Source organism: Rhinoraja longicauda, chromosome 6 (assembly GCF_053455715.1).
Source record: "Rhinoraja longicauda isolate Sanriku21f chromosome 6, sRhiLon1.1, whole genome shotgun sequence".
Classification (NCBI taxonomy): Eukaryota; Metazoa; Chordata; class Chondrichthyes; order Rajiformes; family Arhynchobatidae; genus Rhinoraja; species Rhinoraja longicauda.
Window position 1 is genome coordinate 50,918,957 of NC_135958.1, and position 23,496 is coordinate 50,942,452.

General features: G+C 42.4%; 1 protein-coding gene across 1 annotated transcript in view; it reads left to right on the forward strand.

Moving 5' to 3' along the window:
- The window catches only part of tbcd (tubulin folding cofactor D), a 238,705-nt gene that overhangs the window by 200,808 nt on the left and 14,401 nt on the right, over positions 1 to 23,496 (forward strand). Inside the window, exons 30-35 of the mRNA XM_078400951.1 lie at positions 9,948 to 10,031; positions 11,624 to 11,782; positions 13,164 to 13,302; positions 15,137 to 15,258; positions 19,110 to 19,187; positions 23,106 to 23,195. Of these exons, the coding sequence (XP_078257077.1) occupies positions 9,948 to 10,031; positions 11,624 to 11,782; positions 13,164 to 13,302; positions 15,137 to 15,258; positions 19,110 to 19,187; positions 23,106 to 23,195 (672 nt within the window). The remainder of the gene's footprint in view (positions 1 to 9,947; positions 10,032 to 11,623; positions 11,783 to 13,163; positions 13,303 to 15,136; positions 15,259 to 19,109; positions 19,188 to 23,105; positions 23,196 to 23,496) is intronic.

Genomic DNA, 23,496 nt, shown 5'->3' on the forward strand with positions numbered 1-23,496 from the left:
AGGCAGCAACTCTACCACTTTGCCACCGTGCCGCCCTAAATGTATTAAGAACATAGAAACATAGAAAGCAGGTACAGGAGTAGGCCATTCGGCCCTTCAATATGATCATGGCTGATCATCCAAAATCAGTTCCTCGTTCCAGCTTTTTCCCCATATCCCTTGATTCCCTTAGCCCTAAGAGCTATATCTAACTATCTCTTGAACACATCGGCCTTCTGTGGCAGAGAATTTCACAAATTCACAACTCTCTGGATGAAAACGTTTTTCCTCATCTCAGTCCCAAATGGCCTACCCTTATTCTTAAACTGTGACCCCTGGTTCTGGACTCCCCCAACATCGGGAACACTTTTCCTGCATCTACCCTGTCCAGTCCTCTAAGAATTTTATGTTTTTTATAAGATCCTTTTTCATCCTTCTAAATTCCAGCGAATTCAAGCCCAGCTGATCCATTCTTTCATCATACGTCAGTCCCGCCATCCTGGGAATTAATCTGGTGAACCTACGCTACACTCCCGCAATAGCAATAATATCCTTCCTCAAACTAGGAGACCAAAATTGCACACAATACTCCAGGTGCGGTCTCATCAGGGCCCTGTACAACTGCAGTAGGACCTCCTTGCTCCTCAACTCAAATCCTCTCGCAATGAAGGCCAACATGCCATTGGCTTTCTTCACTGCCTGCTCAACCTGCATGCTTACTTTTAATGACTGATGTACAAGCACACCCAGGTCTCATTGCACCTCCCCTTCTCCTAATCTGACACCATGTTAACTTTCAATTGGCTTTGAGAAGGGTTTTATAAAGTGTGACAAAATGGATTGTCAGTCTACCAACAAATTAATGTTTTGTAGTATTTGGTTTATTGGCATTTAAAAGAAAAGCTGGAATGAAAAAAACATATATCACGTATTGTCAGAGAAATCCAGTCGTCTTATTTTTAGTGTAAATGGTATGCATTATCATTAAAATATTTTTTATAGATTACAGGAAGAGATGATATCACATGACTTAATCTGCATCAGTATGATGCCCCAATTTTAAACTGCTGCTTACTCTTTACAGCATAATAGCACCATCCACTGGCATGAAATGGAATTAGTCGTTTATAGAATCATCTTAGCTCTAAATAAAGACATCTTTTAAGAATACATTGTAAATGACTCAGGTGGTTAAAGTAGCGAGAGGTTGAAGTAAACAACCAAGAGAGCGTCTTTTCTGATAAGTGATCATTGAAATGTCCTTAGTATTTATTTCACAAAATGCTGGAGTAACTCAGCAGGTCAGGCAGCATCTCAGGAGAGAAGGAATGGGTGACGTTTCGGGTCAAGACCCTTCTTCAGACCCGTCTCGACCCGAAACATCACCCATTCCTTCTCTCCTGAGATGCTGCCTGACCTGCTGAGTTACTCCAGCATTTTGTGAAATAAATACCTTCGATTTGTACCAGCATCTGCAGTTATTTTCTTACATTGAAATATCCTAGTCCTCATACTGGAAATGCATTACAGAATGCAGAATTATCCAGTGTGTCCATCCCTAATCCTTATTCAGCAATTCGTCTTGAAAAATAGACAATAGACAATAGGTGCAGGAGTAGGCCATTTGGCCCTTCGAGCCAGCACCGCCATTCAATGTGATCATGGCTGATCATTCACAATCAGTACCCTGTTCTTGCCTTCTCCCCATACCTCCTGACTCTGCTATCTTTAAGAGCTCTATCTAGCTCTCTCTTGAAAGCATCCAAAGAATCGGCGTCCACTGCTTTCTGAGGCAGAGAATTCCACAGATTTACAGCTCTCTGGCTGAAAAAGTTTTTCTTCATCTCCGTTCTAAATGGCGGAGATGATTATTCTTAAACTGTGGCTCTGGTTGTGGTCTCCCCTAACATTGGGAACATGTTTCCTGCTTCTAACGTATCTAATCCCTTAATAATCTTATATCTTTCAATAAGATCCCCTCTCATCCTTCTAAATTCCAGCTTATACAAGCCTAGTCGCTCTAGTCTTTCAACATACGACAGTCCGGCCATTCCGGGAATTAACCTAGTGAACCTACGCTGCACACCCTCAATAGCAGGAATATCCTTCCTCTAATTTGGAAACCAAAACTGCAAACAGTACTCCAGGTGTGGTCTCACTAGGGCCCTGTACAACTGCAGATGGACCTCTTTGCTCCTATACTCAACTCCTCTTGTAATGAAGGCCAACATTCCATTGGCTTTCTTCACTGCTTGCTGTACCTGCATGCTAACTTTAAGTGACTGATGAACAAGGACACCCAGATCTCTTTGTACTTCCCCATTTCCTAACTTGACACCATTCAGATAATAATCTGCCTTCCTGTTCTTACCACCAAGGTGGATAACCTCACATTTATCCACATTAAACTGCATCTGCCATGCATCTGCCCACTTACACAACCTGTCCAAGTCACCCTGCATCCTCATCCTCCTCACAGTTCACACTGCCACCCAGCTTTGTGTCATCCGCAAATTTGCTAATGTTACTTTTAATCCCTTCATCCAAGTCATTAATGTATATTGTAAATAGCTGCGGTCGCAGCACCGAGCCTTGCGGTACCCCACTAGTCACTGCCTGCCATTCTGAAAGGGACCCGTTAATCCCTACTCTTTGTTTCCTGTCTGCCAACCAATTTTCTATCCATGTCAGCACCCTACCCCCAATACCATGTGCTCTAATCTTGCCCACTAATCTCCTATGTGGGACCTTATCAAAGGCTTTCTGAAAATACAAGCATAGTGAATCAAATTTGACTGGGATTTTCTTCATGACTTGACAGGCTAGCTGGTGAATTGTGCATTCACATGTATCTTTGAAAGATGATTGGGGAGGAAATGTTAGGAATTAAAATTTGCAAAGGTTTAAAATAATTGAGAAGTGTTAAGTTGACTTCTCATTAGAAAAATACGCGCGCGTCCCCAAATTGAAATGTATGTCACAGATTGAGACATTAATTTATTGTCTGCCTAGTTATTTCACTATATCTTGTACTAAGGTATAATTAGGCTACAGCATTATGCATGGCAAAATACTCAAATGTGAGAACATATTTAGAAAAGTTTTGCCTTAGTTTTAATGTAAAAAAACAAATCAATTTCCGATGAAACTCACACTTGATTACTTCTCTAATAATCTTTATAGTTAATTTGGAGTTACATTGGAATTTTCACTTACACCTTACTTGTGCTCCAAGCTATGTTCTGTCGCTTGTGCTCTTTCCCCTTCGGAGTGAATGCAACTGTACAGGCCAAGGAAGTTATATTGAGTAAGGGATCCAAAATTAATTGTTCAGGGGATAATGCAATATGACCTTCAGAGCTACTACTTGTTACTCCCTCTCTGCTGTTTCTGTTGTACATCATTCAGCACATTGCCCATTAATGCTTGGCACGGTGACAATGCTTTAGGTAGAATAGTTAATGCAATAGCTCTTTGTTCTTGATGTCTCCTCTTAGATGAATGTGATACAGGAGTGGAAAATTAGACTTGTTTATTTACCTTTCAGGACGGAATAATTTGAGATGATATGAGATGTGTTTCTGTCACTAGGTGAGCCAGAAATGCTGAAGGCTAACTCATCAACTCTTGGTATTGTTCAGCTAAGTAGGTCCTCAGCTAAACTGACACAGTAAAGAAAGAATTACTTACTAACCTTGTGTCTCAGATGCATGACTATGTAAAAACCATACTGAACATAAGCGTTATAACTGAACACTGGATTCGATTCCCTTAATGAGCTGTCCAAGTCTCATCTTTTTAAATGAGTTAATTATTTACACTTTTGTGGATGAACATGGAGCGAGATCAATATTTGATTAATGTTATCACAACTACCAAACGTCCCAGAGATCCTCATATTCTCAGTGTTTGCCTGGAAATGTGGGCATCATTAATGTTGAGGCAAATAAGACAGGTAATTTGTGCACGGCAGAGTTTCACAGGTTCAGATGAATATTGCACCAGATGAGAAACTTCACTTGGTACAAGTCCCATTAAGAAAAGCACAGATCAACCTGAGAAACACAGCTGGCAGTCAGTTGATTTATTACACCAACGATACTGAAGGGACAAATTGTAAATTATTTTGGGCATATGAATAATTGAATGTGAAAGTACAATTTAGTAAAAAATGAACAGGGTAAAAACAGGAAATTAATTTAAATACTTGAACAAGATATTTGAATACCGGTAACTTTATAACTCAATTTAATGAATTATAACTAATAACTTGCTACCTCCATAGTAAAGGAATTTGTAAGTAAAAAAGGGAAAACGAGATAGAAAAAATGGAAACAGAAGATAATATACAATTCTAAACTTTACAGCAGGTCCATGAAAAGCACAGATAGATAATGTTTAAGTGCAACCTCCTTCTCCAGAACTCCCTACATTTGTAAGTGTGTGAAAGACTTTCTTCACTCAGATAAGTGAAGATAACAGTTATGCAGGTCAAACAAAATCTACAAGTGTCAAGAGGAAGACTAAAGATGCTTTGATTTTTACCAAGTTTTTCTATTTCTCTTTCATGACTAATGTCGAAGCCCTATTCCTTAGCTTTTTGTACACCACATTGAAAGGTTCAGTAATCTTTGTAGGAGAGCAATAAGACATAAAGTCCAAGTTCATGAGAACAAATGTAAGATTTTAACCTAAGAGTCATTATTGTATATTGGCATTTGCCTGTTTTTTTCAGTAACAGTATGCTTTTGGCATTGTTGAATCAGCTAACAGTTTTAATGATGAAACAGTTTGAATGGAGTACTGGGAATTAGGATAAAGTAAAATAGTGCTTTATTTTGGCCAGCACGGGCATTGTAGGTCAATGGCTCCTTTTCTGTACAGTTAATTGGGTTTTCTTTTGTCCTATTCTGGCAGTTGGATATTCTTTTACAATATAAATGTGCCAGAGACAATCCTTCAAATTATGACAAATGATTCAAATAACTTTCACAAAAATATAGGAAAGAAGCAGCAGATTTTATTATTATTGATGAAATGTTGACAAGGTATACGGGAACAGGTCAGAAAAAGTAAATTGAATAGAATAATCCATTCGCAATAAGACAGCAGGAAATACCATTTAGGATGAAGACATTATTATGCAGCTTGACGGAGATGCTGCAATACAGGAGGATTCTGTCAGTGAAGGCAGTCTGATTTAATGGTCTTCTCAGGTGGAAAACAGAATGACTACCGTCCGGTAGCACTCACACCGGTCATCACAAAGTGCTTCGAGAGACTGGTCCTGCAGCACATCAAAGCCAGCCTCCCACCCACCTTCGACCCACACCAGTTTGCCTACAGAGCAAATAGGTCTACAGGGGATGCCATCGACATAGACGTACAGGTATGTAGGTTAATTGGCTGGGTAAATGTAAAAAATTGTCCCTAGTGGGTGTAGGATAGTGTTAATGTGCGGGGATCACTGGGCGGCACGGACTTGGAGGGCCGAAAAGGCCTGTTTCCGGCTGTATATATATGATATGATATGATATGACACTGCTCTTCACACTGCACTGACCCACCTTGAACACCAGGGGAGCTATGTGAGGATGCTCTTCCTCGACTTCAGCTCTGCCTTTAACACGGTCATCCCGAGCAGACTGGTCACCAAACTTTCCGACCTTGGATTTTCCCAAACCATCTGCCAATGGATCAAGGACTTCCTGACCAACCGCCCCCAGACCGTCAAAATAGGCCCTCACCTCTCCTCCACCATTACACTGAGCACCGGCTCACCACAGGGCTGTGTGTTGAGCCCCATCCTTTACTCCCTCTACACTCACGACTGCGCCCCCACCCATCCCACCAACACCATCATCAAGTTCGCGGATGACACGACTGTGGTTGGACTCATCTCAGGAGGAGATGAGACAGCCTATAGGGATGAAATCCAAAGGCTGGCAGCATGGTGTTCAGTGAACAATCTGGTCCTGAACTCCTCCAAAACAAAGGAACTTATAATTGACTTTAGAAAAACCAGTGTAGATTACGACCCACTCTACATCAATGGGGTCTGTGTGGAAAGGGTACCCGCTTTCAGGTTCCTGGGCACGCACATCGCAGAGGATCTTACCTGGTCTACCAACACCATCACCACAGTAAAGAAGGCACAGCAGAGACTCCACTTCCTGAGGATCCTCAGGAAAACCAACCTGCAGGAGAAGCTCATGTTGTCCTTCTATCGCTGCTCCATCGAGAGTGTGCTGGCATACTGTATAACCACATGGTATGCCAGCTGCTCAGAAAAGGACAGGAAGGCCCTTCAGAGGGTCATCACGACGGCCCAGAAGATCATCGGCTGCTCACTGCCCTCCCTGGAGCACCTGTTCAGCCTACGCTGCCTCAGTAGAGCAGGCAAAATAATAAAAGATCCATCCCACCCCGGCCACCGTCTGTTTGTTCATCTGCCCTCTGGTCGACGTTTCAGGTCGATCAAATCCCGAACAAACAGACTTAAGAACAGTTTTTACCCCAGGGCCATACGAGAACTGAACACTACCTTTGCACTAGGCAACACCGTTAAAAAATCTTGTACTTAATATAATTGTATTTATGTATTTATTTGTTTTTGCATTTATTGCATATATGTTTGTACACACCGTCAGGATTGGCTATTTTTTAATTTCGTTGTACTCGTTGCAATGACAATAAATGAATATTATTATTATTATTATGATAGGTTATTCAGATGAGTGGGAAGGAAAATGATATAGCACTGTCTTTGTAAGAAAATAACTGCAGATGCTGGTACAAATCGAAGGTATTTATTCACAAAATGCTGGAGTAACTCAGCAGGTCAGGCAGCATCTCAGGAGAGAAGGAATGGGTGACTTTTCGGATCGAGACCCTTCTTCAGACTTTGATGCTTCTGCGTATACCTTGATAGTTCGTGACCTCTTACCACCTAAGATGTCTGCAGATAAAAGTGATGGATTGTGTCCGTCATGACTTTTGTAAGTGGAGATATTTGTTTATCATTCCACTGACCTTAATTCATTCACAACTTTGATGAAGCAACTTTGGTGTTCAGCAGCTTAAAGACCTGGAAAACATTGTAGTTTAGTTTATTGTCATGTGCACTGAGGAACAGTGAGATTCTTGTTTTGGTGCATGCTATCCAGTCAGCGGAAAGACTATACGTGATTACAATCAAGGTGTATAGATGCAGGATAAGGGAATAACGCTTGGTTTACGGTTAAAGTCCGATTACAGATAGTCTTAAGAGTCCCCAATGAGTTACATGGTAGCTCAGGACCGCTCTCCAGTTGGTGAGAGGATAGTTCAGTTACCTGATAACAGCTCGAAAGAAACTGTATTAGGGATAATGTGGTCATTTTTATTTGCTTCACACGAGTATGAGTGAATAATCATCTCCAAAAAGTGAGTCTAATAATTTCCACTTGGCATTCATACTGATGCCCGACACAATACATTTTCTGAGGATCCCCACGGACTGAACATTTGACTGGACCGTGGCTATGGCTACAAGAACAGACGGATATTCTCCAGTGTATAACGTGCCTCCTGATGCCCAAAGCCTTTCCATCATCTGCCAAATATATTGCAAGAGTGTGGTGGGTTGCCCTCCTCTTGTTTGAATGACCACATCTCCAACAACATAGAAACATAGAAAATAGGTGCAGGAATAGGCCATTCGGCCCTTCGAACCAGCACCGCCATTCAATATGATCATGGCTGATCATCCAAAATCAGTACCCCGTTCCTGCATTTTCCCCCATATCCCTTGATTCCATTAGCACTAAGAACTATATCTAACTGTCTCTTGAATACGTCCAGTGAATTGGCCTCCACTGCCTTCTGTGGCAGAGCATTCCACAACACTCCGGGTGAAAACGTTTTTGCTCATCTCAGTCCTTAATGGCCTACTCCTTATTCTTAAACTATGACCCCTGGTTCTTGACTCCCCCAACATCGGGAACATTTTTTCTTGCATCTAGACTGTCCAATCCCTTAAGAATTTTATATGTTTCCTATAAGACCCCCTCTCATCCTTCTAAATTCCAGTGAATACAAGCCCAGTCAATCCATTCTTTCATCATATGACAGTCCCGCCATCCCAGGAATTAACCTGCTGAACCTACACAATTCAATACAATATATCTTTATTGTCATTGTACATGGGTACAACGAGATTGGGAATGCGCCTCCCATACAATGCAATAATTTAATTAGCTAGTCAGTATTAATTTAAACAACCCAATGAAACAAATTTGAAACAGTTTTAAAACAGAATAAGGTGCAAGTAGATCTGTGCCGGATCACTGTGCGATGTGACCATCCGGCTCAGCAGGACCGGTTCATAGCAGCTATGGCCCTGGGGACGAAGCTGTTCCTGAGTCTGGAGGTGCGGGCGTAGAAGGCCTTGTAGCGTCTGCCCGATGGTAGAAGTTCGAACAGACTATTGCAGTGGTGTGAGGAGTCTTTGTGAATGCTGGTGGCTTTTCTGAGGCATCGTGTGTTGTAGATGCTCTCCAAGGCTGGTAGCTGTGTTCCGATAGTCTTCTGAGCTCTATGGACTACCCACTGAAGAGCTTTCCTCTCTGCCTCCGTGTAGCTGAGATACCACATAGGGATGCCATGTGTTAGGATGCTCTCTATGGTGCAGCAGTAGAATGTCATCAGCAGCTGTTGGGGTAGACCAGACTTCTTCAGTGTTCTTAGGTAGAACAATCGTTGCTGTGCCTTCTTGACCAGCGCAGCAGTGTTAGTGGACCATGTTCGGTCCTCCGAAATGTGAGTGCCCAGAAACTTGAAGCTGGACACTCTCTCCACACTGACCCCATTGATAATGCTGGAGTAACTCAGCGGGACAGGCAGCATCTCTGGAGAAAAGGAATGGGTGACGTTTCGGATCGTGAAGAAGGGTCCCAACCCAAAAGGCCACCCATTCCTCGTCTCCAGAGATGCTGCCTGTCCCGCTGATATCATTATGTCATGCATAACCCCTGCCTTAATGATAGGTCTAAACACTGAGGTTGGAGGCGGCCCTTACTTACAAGTTAATGGTGTGTATTGAGCTTAGCGAAGCTCCCCCTGGACCTATGGCAGCAGTTCATGTGGTGCACTGATTGAATCGTTCTCTTGGCCTGGCTGCTGAAGTTGAATGGAATTCATTGGGGGAGTGGCAGGGGTGAGGGGTGGAGGGGGAGAAGCTTGAATGCCAACTAGGTTTTGAAACGGATCTTAAGGTTCTGCCCCTGGTCTGTCCTGATGTTGTTTGACAGCTGATCTGTCCAAGCCCTTGAACGTTTCTTTTTGTGTCTCTACATATTAAACAATATATGTAGACGTTAAAAAACTATTCAAATAGATTTAAATAATCAAATGACTCAAATAGCAAAGTTTGCTCAAATACCTTTAAATTATAGAAATAAATAAAAATGACCTAATCATCTGGAGTTGGCTACTTAACAGCCCAGTAGTGTGATGAAGGCAGCATGTTTCACTGGCGTATCTATGCTTTTGCTCTTGTCTCTTGATGCGAAGAAGTGTGATTTGATGTGAATTTTCAAGGAAATACATCAAAATAAAAGTTCCGTGCTCTGAGATCTTGGATAATATCTCCGGTACATTCATTTTTTTCGTCCTTCAGACCTCGGCAGTGATTTTAATTTCATCTAGTTTTGTGAAGAATGATTACCGTTTGACAAGTGCTTTCACTCAGTTTCTCTATATACTTGTCACATGTCATAAGTCTACAATTCTAAGCTGGTATTTCAAGTTTTTTTGTCAAGTTTGTTTAGTGGTATATTTCACACAACTTCATGAGATTGGCATCTATGAGCTTGGTTGTTTCAGATAGTTAATGGGATTAATCTCACCCTTCACTGTTGTTTCTGAATCAGTTCTGAAGTAGGTGAATGTTATTCAGAGTTCAGTCCAAGTTTGATCATTTTTGACAGGGTACGCGAAGCTGCCATGACAAGTTTGATGGAACTAACGATACTATTGGTGCAGACTCATCATCAGCTCATTACTCCTGAGAAGTGAGTACAAAATTGTTTACAACATCCAGTTAATATTCAGTTTATCATTTATTAACAGGCACTAGGCATAAATCTAACAGATACGTTAATAGAGCTGTATGTACCTTGATAAGAAAATTTTGTTGAAAATAGGCAAACTTTTATTTTAACATACTACATTTTTAATATGTTTTGACAATCTGTGCTTGGCAATTCTGCTTTCAAAATAGTACATGGTTTATCAACTTAGTTCATTAGGTATGGACCTTATTGGAATTATTAAAAGATACAAGGGACAGTGTGAAGTGACTACTTTTTAATTTATCGAGAATAGTTGTGTTTAAGAGCTTCCAACGTTGTGCATTAGATAATGTTGACCCCATTTAATAACTTTTATGGATTAATTTTTCTGGATTCCGGCAGCTAGTAAGATCACAGTTGAAATATTTTACCAATTAACTACTCCTTTTCCTCACAACAATGATAACTACGCCTGAAAAATTCTGTTGATTGTCAAGCCTTTATCGTAACCTAAAATTGTGAAAATCTATAGTCTGCTATTTTTCCTTTCTTAACTTCATGTTGTTATATTTTAAAAATGTGATCCAGCGATGTCATTGTCTCTTGCTGGTCGAGGAAGAGCTACCCAACATAATCATGCCTTCCAGCTAGGGTTGCCAACTATCTCACTCCCAAATAAGGGACAAGGTGACGTCACCGCCCCGTGCCCCACGTGACCTCACCCAGCCAGCGGCTATGTGCTCCCGCTCCACCAATGGCGGCCGCCCGGGCCGGGAGGCGGGTTGCTACGCAACCTCCGTTAGATGGCGCCCAGGCCTCCGGACCTACACTGTCCAGACCTGCAATGTCTGGACCTGCACCGTCCCGGACCTACAGCGTCCGGGCCTAAAGCATTCCCCGGGCCTACAGCGCCTCCTGGGCCTAATACTGGACAAGGGCAGTCCCGTACGGGACAAACCAATTTAGTCCAAACTACGGGATGTCCCGGCTAATACGGGACAGTTGGCAACCCTACTTCCAACCCTAGGTCCATTGCCCTGCAGGTAACAGCCTTCCAAGTACATGCAAGTATTGATTGATTTAAAGATACTTCATGGAAACAAGCCCTTCGGCCCACTGAACCCACGCCGAGCAATGACCACCCATTGACACTATTTTTATCTTATCCCAGTTTCGCATCTACTCCCTACACACGAGGGGCAATTTACAGAGGCCAATTATCCTACAAACCCGAACTGTTTAAATGTGACACAGGTTTTCATCTCCATTAATCCTAGGACTCATATCTTCCTTTTTTTTCCATGATCTCCTACCAATTACTTGAAATCTATGCCTCCTGGTTTTAGACCCCTTTGCCCAAGAAAGTAGGTGTTTCCTATTTACTCTATCTAGGCCCATCAAGTTAGACATTAACTTGCACCTTTCATGTCCAGATTGCATTTGAGTCAATTAAGCACTTTGAAATGTTGTCACGGTTATAATATGGGAATTGTGACAGAAATGTGGTAAGATCTTTCAGTTGTAGGTGGTTGATTGTTTAAGAGCAGTGAATTAAGTAGCATTGATGCTCACATCTTTCCATTTCTGTGCAGTTGTCGACAAATGATGTGTTACTTGGCTCAGTTGTCTGCTGAGAAGATTGATAGATTCCGAGCACACGCAGGCTCTGTTTTTCTTCAAATCCTACACTTTGATAACCCTGCAGTCCCACATATTCCACACCGGGAGGAACTAGAGAGCATTTTTCCACGGTGAGTTTTTAAGAAGTGGAGTAGCTACTTAAACCTGTTGGAACAGTTAATACAAGGGGAATAATTGCATATACAAAATCTGCATGAAACTAAAGGTCACAAAAGAAAAATGCTGCAGATGCTGAAAAGCTCAAACAAAAGGAGAAAATACTGGAAATAGTCAGTAGATCAGGCAGCAGCTTTAATGGAGGAAAACAAGGCTCGTATCAATTGACGAGCTTTGATCAGAACTGGGAAATAGTAAAGATAAAGCAGGTTTCAAAATAGGGAAAGAACAAAAGGTGAAAGTTTGTGACAGGTGGAAGGTAGAAGAGATTAAATGACAACAGGGATGGTGGTCTGAGGGATGGAGACAGGGTGGATGGGATCTGTAAAGAAACAAAATAAATGCACACCGAGTCAGGCAGCAATGATTGGGGGGGAGATACTTGAGATATCATTGCTGGTTGATATCTCATCATCAGGATTTTATTTACACTGAATATTTCAGAATTTGCTATTTTTATTTCACATTTCTAGCATTTGCCGAGATTAAGTGTAAATAGGATGAGCAGAGGCGCGGTGGCACAGTTGTGAGTGGTGCTGCCACACAACCCTATTGACCTGGGTTGGATCCTGACCTTGACTACAGTCTGTCTGGAGCTTTCACCTTCTCCCTGTGACTGCATGGGCTTTAACTCTGGGAGTTTCATTTTCCATTCACATCTCAAGGATGTGCTGGTCAGTTAATTGGCTTCAGTTAAAGATGTACAGGTTTGCAGGTTAATTGGCCTGGTAAATGTAGAAATTGTCCGTTAATGTGCGGGGATCGGTGGCCTGCGTGGACCCAGTGGGCCGAAGGACCTGTTTCCGCGCTGTATCTCTAAACTAAAAACTATACTAATGTCCCTATTCTAGGTGGATAGCAGGACTATCAGTGGGAATTGATGGGTATGTGGGCGAGAAAGAATTACGGGGAAATCAGCTCGATGGGATGCTCTGAGAGCTGGTATAGACTTAGTGGGTTGAATGGCCATCTTCTTTGTCATAGGAAAATATCAGTAAAACAAAATAAGAGAACCCTTATTAAGTAAGGGTTAGTTAACATCGTATCAAAGATGCAGTTAAGTTGGTTAGTTAACATCGTATCAAAGATGCAGTGCAGACTGAAAAACTGGCAGAGTAGAAGTACAATCAAGTGTAAAATTGGGAGTCAGTGCAGTCCTATTGAATATCAGTTGATGGACAAATGCTAGAAGTGAAAATACAGGAGTAGAGGGAGGGAAGCGAGAGTTGAAAATAGAGCAATTGATGGAACCTTATAAATTGTCAACAAAAATATAAGATGTCACGTTTAGTTTGATCTAAGTACACAATTATACAGCTTATTCTTTCATTGCAGATCAGAACTCGAAATACTGAACTGGAGTGCACCCTCTCAAGCCTTTCCTCCAATCACAAAACTGTTGGGACTGCCAGCTTACCAGTACCGTGTTTTGTTGGGTCTCACCGTGTCAGTGGGAGGGCTCACTGAATCTACGGTAGGTAGTGCATAGAATACTGTGTGTGTAGCCAAAATTACCTTTAATTATATTGCCAAAGTTTGCAGTTAATTTGTTGAGAATATGAACCAGGGAAGGGGAAAGTAGACTGAAATGGTCATTAAAACTTTCATTAAACACTCCTGATGAATTAACTGAATTTCTATTATTCTGATGAATTTCTAATCTCTACAAAATATACAAATCACGCACAAATCAATTAACTCTAAAACATAGTTTTCCTGTGAAATTGCAAGCATTAAAAAATTGGACTTGGCACCTTCATTCACTTTGCATGTAATGCACCTCTCTGTATTGACATCAAATGTTCCCCTATTGAGTCATCTTATAGTGTTAACAGTCACTGCGACTACAAGCAATTTGCCTCACTCAGCTGGTGTCATTATTATTTAAATATACATTTTGCTGATATGTAGCATCAAGGAGACATGGTAAGTCAATGGGTATGAAGAGGACATCACTCGGGTGGTTGCATTCATACCATTCACAAAGGAAAGTGGTTGGAGTTGTTGGAGTCGGTCTTTCCATCACACAACAGGGACATCTGGGCAGAATGTAAGGACTTGCTCATCATTTAAAAAATGACTCCTACAGATTGCACACATACTATTTTGACTTATCTGGGGAATAGTGTACTTGCAGCCTCAGCTTTTCCAAAGCTCTTGTCAATAAGACAAGTGAATTGTTGCAAGCAGATCTTCAGCCAAACTCATGGCAGGACAGCTCACTCTGGGCAGCTCAGAGTGACATTGACTCTCAGCTTCTTTGTAAGCAATTGCAGCACATCCATCATATCTCCCAATTTACTGTTCACTGCTCCATTAGAGAGATCAGCTGGCTCTGTACTCCTGAAGAAACAATTCCACTACTTTGATGATGCCTAAGAATAAGTGGCATCTTGGACTCTGGGATTTACCAGCATTGCTTGCTTCCCGTGTGTGTAAGCAGCTGTTGACTACGTTCATGTGTCCATAAGGACTTCCCTTAATAATGTGGCCAATTTCAGCAACAGGAAGGATTTACATTCCATACCCACTGCGCATCACGCAAAAAAAGATCCTTTGGTAAATGTCAAGTTTCCAGGAAGCACACATGACCCCTGCATCCCCAGTGAGTCCTGACTGATAAACATTTTCAGCAACCAGCACTGCCAAGAAAGATGGCTCGTGGTGAACAAGGGCCACGTCTACTGCTCTTCCAATCCAACTGTAGATTGGAAGGAATACAAGCAAATGATTAGTTCACCCAGATGTCGAGTTTGAATCCTTGGATGATGGGAATAGAAGAGATATAAGGCCAATGTTGCATTTCCTGCATTTACCTGGGAAGGTGCTGAGAAAAGCGAAGTGAAAGTTGGTAGAGATGGAAGAATGAACCCGGGTTCCAGAGAGATGGATCCCTTTGGCGGGTTGAGAGATGTACCTGATGTCGTTGAAGGTAGTGGAAATTACAAAGGACGTTGAATGCAGTGTCTGGTAGAACTACTATTCTTGATGGGAGAAGAGGGCAAATGCGGTGAATAGAATAATGTGTGTTACAGTAGCGTTTCCCTGCAATGATTTATCTCTGCATCCCAAACACTGGGGTATTACAATATCAAGAGGTATGGAATCGCTCAGTTTATAGTATTTTCCAATCCTCATTATATTCTATGGGAGAATTGCGTTCTGCTGTGCATAATTCTGTCTGCGTAATAATAAAACAATGTCTTTGAATGAATGGTGTCTACCACAAGGTTGTGCTTACATGTCACAGTCAACAAAGTTAATGAGTGAAATGTTTTGAAGATCTTTCTTTGCACCTTTTATCATAGGTGCGGTATTCGGCTCAGTCGCTCTTTGACTATCTCAAAACAATTAGCGATGATCTAGAAGCCATGAATAAGTTTTGTGGAACCTTAATACAAATCTTTAAGGACAATTTACTTAATGACAGGTAAGGCAATAGCTGTAAATGTGTACGGATCAATTATTGTTTGGAAAATGCGCTCTTAGTATACCTTAGCCCCCTGCCCAGTCTTTGACAGTTTTACCCAGCCACTGATCAAGGCTTTATTGTCTTCGATATATTGGCACACTATGGCCCCTAACAATCACTTCAAAATGCAAATGTTGCACAGATTGGCAAGCAGCAATCTTTTTGATGTTACTTGCACAATATTTTGCATGTACATGGCCTCCTCAGGCTTTGAACTGAAGCTGGTCTCAGCTGAAAGGTTCAGATTGCTTTAACTTGTTGAAAGGGCCAAATCCAATCTCGGCTACTGCTGACCAGGGAGTGACTTAGAGCATAGAACAGCACAGCACAGGAACGGGCCTTTCTTCCGCAATGCTTGCTCCAAACATGACGCCAACTTAAACTGACCTAATCTGCCTGTACATGATCCATATTCCTCTATTCGCTGCACTTTCAGAAAAACCTCTTAAATGCCGCCTCCTCCACTCCTGGCAATGTGTTCCGGGCTCTCACCACTGTCAGTGTAAAAAAAACTTGCCCAGCAGATCTCCATTAAACTTTCCCCCTCTCACCTCCATTGACCTCTATGCCCTCCAATGGTGGATATTTCTACCCTCAAAAAAAGCTTCTGACTGTCCACCATATCCGTGCCTCTCATAATTTTATATCATTCTATCAAGTCTTTCCTCAACCTCTGAATTTCCAAAGAAAACAATCCGTTTATCCAACCTCTCCTTATAGCTGAAACCAACAAAGCCTCCACATCCTTCCTGTAATGGAGCGACCAGAACTGCATACACTACTCAAAATGAGTTGGAGATTACATTGTTCGTTCAACGTAAACCACCACTTGAAATATTATTAACAGTCCAACTTCCTTAAGTCAAGTCAAGTCAAATTTATTTGTCACATACACATACTCGATGTGCAGTGAAATGAAAGTGGCAATGCCTGCGGGTTGTGCACAAAAATAATTACAGTTACAGCATATAAATAAAGTTAATAAGTTACTAAACATAGCACAAAAAGTGTCGACAAAAATTTAGTCTCTGGGGTTATCAAAGTTGACAGTCCTGATGGCCTGTGGGAAGAAGCTCCGTCTCATCCTCTCCGTTTTCACAGCGTGACAGCGGAGGTGTTTGCCTGACCGTAGCATCTGGAACAGTCCGTTACTGGGGTGGCAGGGGTCCCTCATGATCTTGCTTGCTCTGGATCTGCACCTCCTGATGTATAGGTCCTGCAGGGGGACGAGTGTAGTTCCCATGGTGCGTTCTGCCGAACGCACTACTCTCTGCAGGGCTATCCTGTCCTGGGCAGAGCTGTTCCCAAACCAGACTGTAATGTTGCCGGACAGGATGCTCTCTACAGCCCCAGAGTAGAAGCAATGAAGGATCCTCAGCGACACTGAATTTCCTCAGTTGTCTAAGGTGGTAAAGGCGCTGCTTAGCCTTACCCACCAGTGCGGCAATGTGCGTTGCCCACGTCAGATCCTCTGCGATGCGGACTCCCAAGTATTTGAAACTGCTCACCCTATCCACAATAGACCCATTTATCTCCAGTGGCGTGTACGTCCTTGGATGTTTAGCCCTTCTGAAGTCCACAATCAGCTCCTTTGTTTTAGTGACATTCAAGAGGAGGCTATTGTCCTGACACCAGAGTGCCAGATCAGCCACCTCCTCCCGGTAGGCCTTCTCATCGTTGTTGGAGATCCGGCCCACCACCACAGTGTCATCAGCAAACTTGATGATGGAGTTTGAGCTGAACCTGGCCCTACAGTCATGTGTGTACAGGGAGTACAGTAGGGGGCTAAGGACGCAGCCCTGGGGGGATCCTATGTTCAGGGTGAGGGAGCTAGATGTGTGTTCCCCCATCCTGACCACTTGGGGCCTGGCAGTGAGAAAGTCCAGGACCCAGGCACACAGAGGGGTGCTAAGCCCCAGTTCCAGCAGCTTCTCAACCAGTCTGCTGGGGACTATTGTGTTGAATGCTGAACTAAAGTCAATGAACAGCATCCTCACATAGCCCCCCTGGTTGTCCAGATGAGAGAGAGCGGTGTGTAGAACCTGGGAGACCGCATCATCCGTGGACCTGTTCGGACGGTATGCGAACTGTAGTGGGTCCATGTTGCGAGGAAGGAGGGCGCAGATGTGCTTCTTGACTAGCCTCTCCAAGCATTTCATGACAACCGAGGTGAGGGCCACCGGTCGGTAGTCATTTAAACACGCTGGAGAGGCATTCTTTGGCACCGGTACAATAATGGATCTTTTGAAGCATGCAGGGACCACGGACTTTGCCAAGGAGAGGTTGAATATTGTGGTGAGCACTGGAGCAAGCTGAGTAGCACAAGACTTTAGTACTCGCCCAGATATACCATCTGGGCCTCCAGCTTTCCTCGTGTTCACACGCGTCAGAGCCCACCTCACCTCATGCTCGGACACCGAGAATGTGTGCACATCCCCGGCGGTGGATCCCCCTCCAGCCTCGCTAGCCAGCGCCCCTTCGGTGCTGTTTTTAGACGGCGAGCTGGTGGTGTTACCCGTCTCAAACCGTGCGTAAAAAGAGTTCAGGTCATCAGCTAAGGAGGAGCCGGCACTTCCGGTTGAGGGGGTGCTGGACCTGTAGCTAGTTATAGTCCGTAGCCCCTGCCAAAGGCGCCTGGTGTCCTGCTGCTCCATCTGTGACTCCATCTTGTCCCGGTACCCCTTTTTTGCATCCTTCACTGCCCTTCGCAGTCGGTAGGACTCCCCCTTGTAGTCGTCCATGTTGCCGGATGCCAGGCCGGAGTTGTAAGCAGCGGTGCGAGCATTCAAGGCCACGCGAATAGACCTGTCCACCCAGGGTTTTTGGTTAGGGAAGATACTGACCCTTACCGTGGGGATGATGGTATCGGCTATTGTGGCAATGAAGTCCGTAACCGCTTCCGCAAACTCATTTACGTCTCTGGAACTTGCTTGGAACATGTTCCAGTCGACTTCGCTCAGTGCATCTTGCAGCATGGCCTCTGAATGGTCAGCCCACCGCTTTACGTCCCTCGTCACTGTCGCTTCCCGTACTATCCGTTGTTTGTACTCCGGCAGCAGGAAAATGGCAGCGTGGTCAGATTTCCCAAAAGGAGGGAGAGAAACGGCCTTGTAGCCTTTCCTGAACGGCGTGTAGCAGTGGTCCAAAGTTCTTTCCCCCCTGGTGACACACGTGATGTGTTGGTAGAAGTTGGGCATGACCTTTTTGAGATTTCCCCTATTGAAGTCTCCAGCCACCAGCACAGCCGCATCAGGGTTCTTGTTTTGGTGTTGACACAACACATCATGTAGGGTGGACAGTGCCACGTCGATGCCTTTAAGCATACAGGACCCCTCCCTCTACCCCGTCTCAAGCTACAATATATTTCCATCTTTCCACTCTTATGGTGTGCCTAATGACAGCTTTCTAAACATCTCCATCGTGTGATCCATTCCACTTTCTTCTAAATACGCACCCTCCAACCCTGCTCCCAAACTCGGTGATCTTTTCCGGACTCCAACTTGACTTTTCTTCCACCCTCAATCTACAGCCTTTTACACCTTTTCCACTCCCTGTAAAGACTAGAGATAATGGAGGAAATATCGTTTTATGTGCCTACCCTATAAAATCAACACAGCTACATATGGTGCTTTAGTGCATGATAGAATACTCCAACTAGGAGCATGCATTACAGTTCCTTTTAACAGATGTTTTAACGCTGGTTACACTTTTTGAATTATTTAATTTGAAACATATTAAACTTGTGAGAGTTTTCAATTTTTACAAGTATTCATTTCAGTTTCCCCTTCTACATTATTAATATTTTTCAGGGTGTCCATCCCTCTGCTGAAGATGCTTGACCAGATGCTGGCTAATGGATGCTTTGATATTTTTACAGCAGATGAAAGGTATTTATCACAAGAGGCAAAGGTCTACTGGTATTTTACAGGTGCTTTCTTACCCAGTTTATGACCATCCTTCTTTCATTTAATCTTTGCGCCACTTTAATGTTATTTTAAAAGTGTTATGAAGATTAAGTTTATGGCAGGCGTTATGCCACATGAATTCCTGTTATTTTGCCTTTGTTTGACGTCCGTGAATTGCCAAAAGAGTTTCTTATCTTTGGCATCGGATGGAGTTGTTGAGCATGTTTCCACTGCTTCCATGCCCTCTCACGTACAAAATGTTTGCATTATATTCTTTTGAGGTAATCGTGTAACAGGGTTGAGGTACAAGGTTGTGAAATCAGTGAGCAAAACACCTGAATTTATTGTTGAGTATCTCCAAGTAAATCTTTGCAGCACAGTATTGGGACACGTGCTCAATTAATGTAACACCATGCAGTCCCAGATATCGTCTTAGGTGTGCGAAGACATCCTGTGTGATTGATGTAATTGGTAATGCACAACATTCACATCTTGAAGCTGTCTTCAAGAACCCTGGATCATTAGTAGAAATAAGGAGCACAATAAGGAGAACCAACTCTGAAAGTGCTATAGAACTAAATGGAAAATCAGTACTTTTGTTTCTGATAATTGAGAACATGCATAAATGTTGTCTCAATAAGCTGCAGGCTTCAAATGAATTGTCACTGATTAAAAAAAAATCATGGATTAATACCAATTTAACTCTACAAACATGAATCTCGAGCATTGGGGAAATTGAATAGTGTTTTTTTGTTTTATGGTGTTTTTATAAATACGTAGACTGCTGCATCTCATGAGGGGATAATGTTGGTTGCTTTCTAAATGTCTGTTTATAAAGACGTTTGACAGACGTTTGAGTTATGAAGTGATGAATACAAACGGTAATGTTCAAAAGTAAACATCTGTCAACTTAAAACTTGCTACCATTAAAATACAACATAACATTTTGCTGTGAGGTTTATGTTTATCGAGTCATGGTGGTAACGCCTTCCTCTGCTTTGGGAGCACCCCCCCTTCCTACATGCTCTTTCTTGCAGTTGGCAGCTTTTCACAAGAAAACTGAAGGAACTGCAGACGCTGGTTTAAACTGAAGATAGAAACAAAAAGCTGGAGTAACTCAGCGGGTCAGACAGCATCTCTGAAGAAAAGGAATAGGTGATGTTTCGGGTTGAGACCCTATTTCAGAAGGATCTTGACCCGAAACGTCACCTATACCTTTTCTCCAGAGATGTTGTCTGACCCGCTGAGTTACTCCAGCTTTTTATGTCCACCTCCCATCTGACTGGAGAGGGCCACGTGTCTCAATGTAATTGAAAACATGTCTATTTAATCTTATCAGTAACTTCAGTAGGTATTTTAAGAAATGCTGAGAGTTTTCAAGTGGAAGCCAAATGTGATAAAAGATTTGCAAACTACAAATGTTTTTTTCAGGGACAATCTAAGCTTGTTTTTCTCCTGATGAATTAAGGAAGTCATCTCCAAGATTCCACATATTGTTGCCATTAGGTTTCAAAGGGCAAAACTGTCGAGCCCTAACATGTGGCAGCACGTTCCACTTTTATTTTAGAGACCACCCTGGCAATGCCAGAAACAATTTCATTGACATACTGCTTACCTTTTAAGTAGATGGCCTGCATTCAGGGACCACATGCCCTTGATTCAAGGAAAAGAAAGATGGGAAAATTCTGCTTTTTTTCTCTTGGTGCAGATTGCTTTTGTAGGAGTTTTGCCTATTCAACATATGGGATATTCTCAACAGCCGTCAGTGTCGGCAACTTGATACATTTCATATATTATCAACCCACCACTTTTTTCTCTAAAGCTTATTTGAAGTGGATGTTTGACAGAGGAAATTGAGACCTTGTACTGTGATGTACAAAGACTATGCAGCAGAACTGCCCTCAGTTCTGATTATTTGCCTTGTTGGATAGAGGTACAGGGCAGAATCTTAAAGAAGGAATGTTAAAGGAGAATAAATAAATACTCAGTCGGTAGAGGGAGCAGGCCAGGGAGATTATTTGAGTGAATGGTCTAGCAGGTTTAGTTTAGTTTAGTTTACTGTCACATGTACTGAGGTACAGTGAGAAGCTTTTGTTGCGTGCTAACCAGTCAGCAGAAAGACATGATTACATTTGAGCCATCCATAGTGTACAGAGATGCACGATGAAGCGAATAATGTGAATAACGTTTAGAGCAAGATAAAGTCCAGTAAAGTCCAATCAATGATAGTCTGAGGGTCTCCAATGTGGTAGATAGTATCTCAGGACTGCTCTCTAGTTTTTGGTCAACCGGGGTTTGAAGCAGGAGTCACAATCTTGTAGGTTGGAAGTAAAGGCCGATTGGCAGGGAGTGTGACTGAGAAAGTTGGTGGGTGGGTTAGAACAGGGGCCAATGGTAAGAGTAGGAAGAATCAGGAAAAGGATCAGCTTCAGGATATGGTGAAGGGTGTGGAGTAATTGAAGTATTCTGATTGATGGATTTGGATCAATGAATTATGTATTTGGGATGTGGCACAGAAGCTCCCAGGGATGGGAGCAGCTGAAGGCCAGGAGTTGGATGTGGCTGAGGGTTTTATTGGGGAGAGTTGGCGCGGGGGAGGAGTGGTTGGATCACCAACAGTAACTACGTTACTTCAACGGGACCTGCATCTGTACTTTCCAGCAGGGTTAATGGATAGTCAACAATCACACATTTTTTAAAGTTCTGCTTCTTGGTATAAATATTGACATTGACTGTCATACAGTTCAATGAACCATCACCACAGAGCTGTCTTATCAGAGGGCAGGGATCAAACTTGAAAACCTCTGGCCTCACCTAGTTCAATAGCATGGTACATACATAGTGAGCTAATCCACTCAGACATTAGGGCATCTCATGATTATTTATAGCATGCTTATTTTTTATCAAATCAATTGGCAGACTTCAATTTGTTGCCTAAAGTCAGAGCAGCAACTTAGCAAATATGGCAGTTAGTGACCTCCTTCTGCACCTCTGCGGCTAATGTGTTCTTGCAATATCTGGATTATTTTATAAGCCATATCTCTTCCAAAATCTTTCTTAAAACTACTGTATCATGCAAGTAATTTTTTTTAAAATTCAGAAGTCTATAATATGTCTTGTCAAAAGATGGGATGTTGATCCTCAGAATAGAGGGAGGAAAGAGAGTGGTAGAGAACTTGGCAACAGTCCCATACATCACACTGACCCCATATTTAAATCCTGATCCATTTGAGATCATTGGGGGATTCCGTTTTACCCATAATGTATTACCAGTTGTGTGTCTTTGAAGTACCTTGATAATAAGTAGGACAGAGAATTAACGTGAAAAGCATCTACGAGCTTGAAATACCAGGAAAGGTTTGCAGACTGAGCCGAGATGTTCCCAAATGCAGTCACCAGGTGTGCATTTGTCTCACTATTGTAGAGAAGGCCTCACCATGAATACCAAAAATAAAAGTTGTTTTTTACCATAGATCTCCTTTCTTCCCAGCATCCAGAGCTCTAAACATTCTCTCCAGTTGAAAGAATGAGCTAATTATACGATTTAGATGCCAAAAAAGGTCATAAACCTGAACATTTTAGATAATGATTCTGCAGTTCCCATACAGTTTTCTGATGGTTTCCATATTGTGTTTCTAAAATGTCATCTGTATATCCTCTTGCATTACAGTGTAGCCCTCTTGCCATTTAATGTCTCTTGCCATCCATATAATGATACTCCTTCCCTTTTGCCTTTTGCCCCCTCCACCTCAATACATATTCTATCGCCAGCTTTTTTCCAATTCATATATTTTTAGATCAATGTTGATAAAAGGAAATGTTTTGACGAAAGGGTATGTATACGTGAAGATAGCACAAGAACAGTTTGTCGGTATTTTTAATGTTCTGTTTGTTTACCAGCCACTACTATGCTAAGGAGTTGCTCTCTCTCTGCAAAGTGGAAATCAAGAAATCCAAAGATGTCCAGAAACTTCGAGCTAGCATTTCAGTGTAAGTAAGAACAGATTACCGCATTTTCTTCTAAAATGTCTTACTTTCAGCAATGTTGAACTGTCTTATTTGAGGTTTCAGTAGATGTGATTGTTTGTGCTGCGTTATTGAAGAGAGCAAATGGATATAAATTGCAATACAAAATTCATTACGCAACATTAAACATTGCTTTTTGTTTGTAATAATCTTACTTTTTGGTGGTGGATGGGAGGAGGTCAATTGCTGCGGAAATGAAATTGTGAATGCACCATTGCATAATATGTTGTTAGTAACTTTGTATGAAATGGTGAGGGCCTTTATG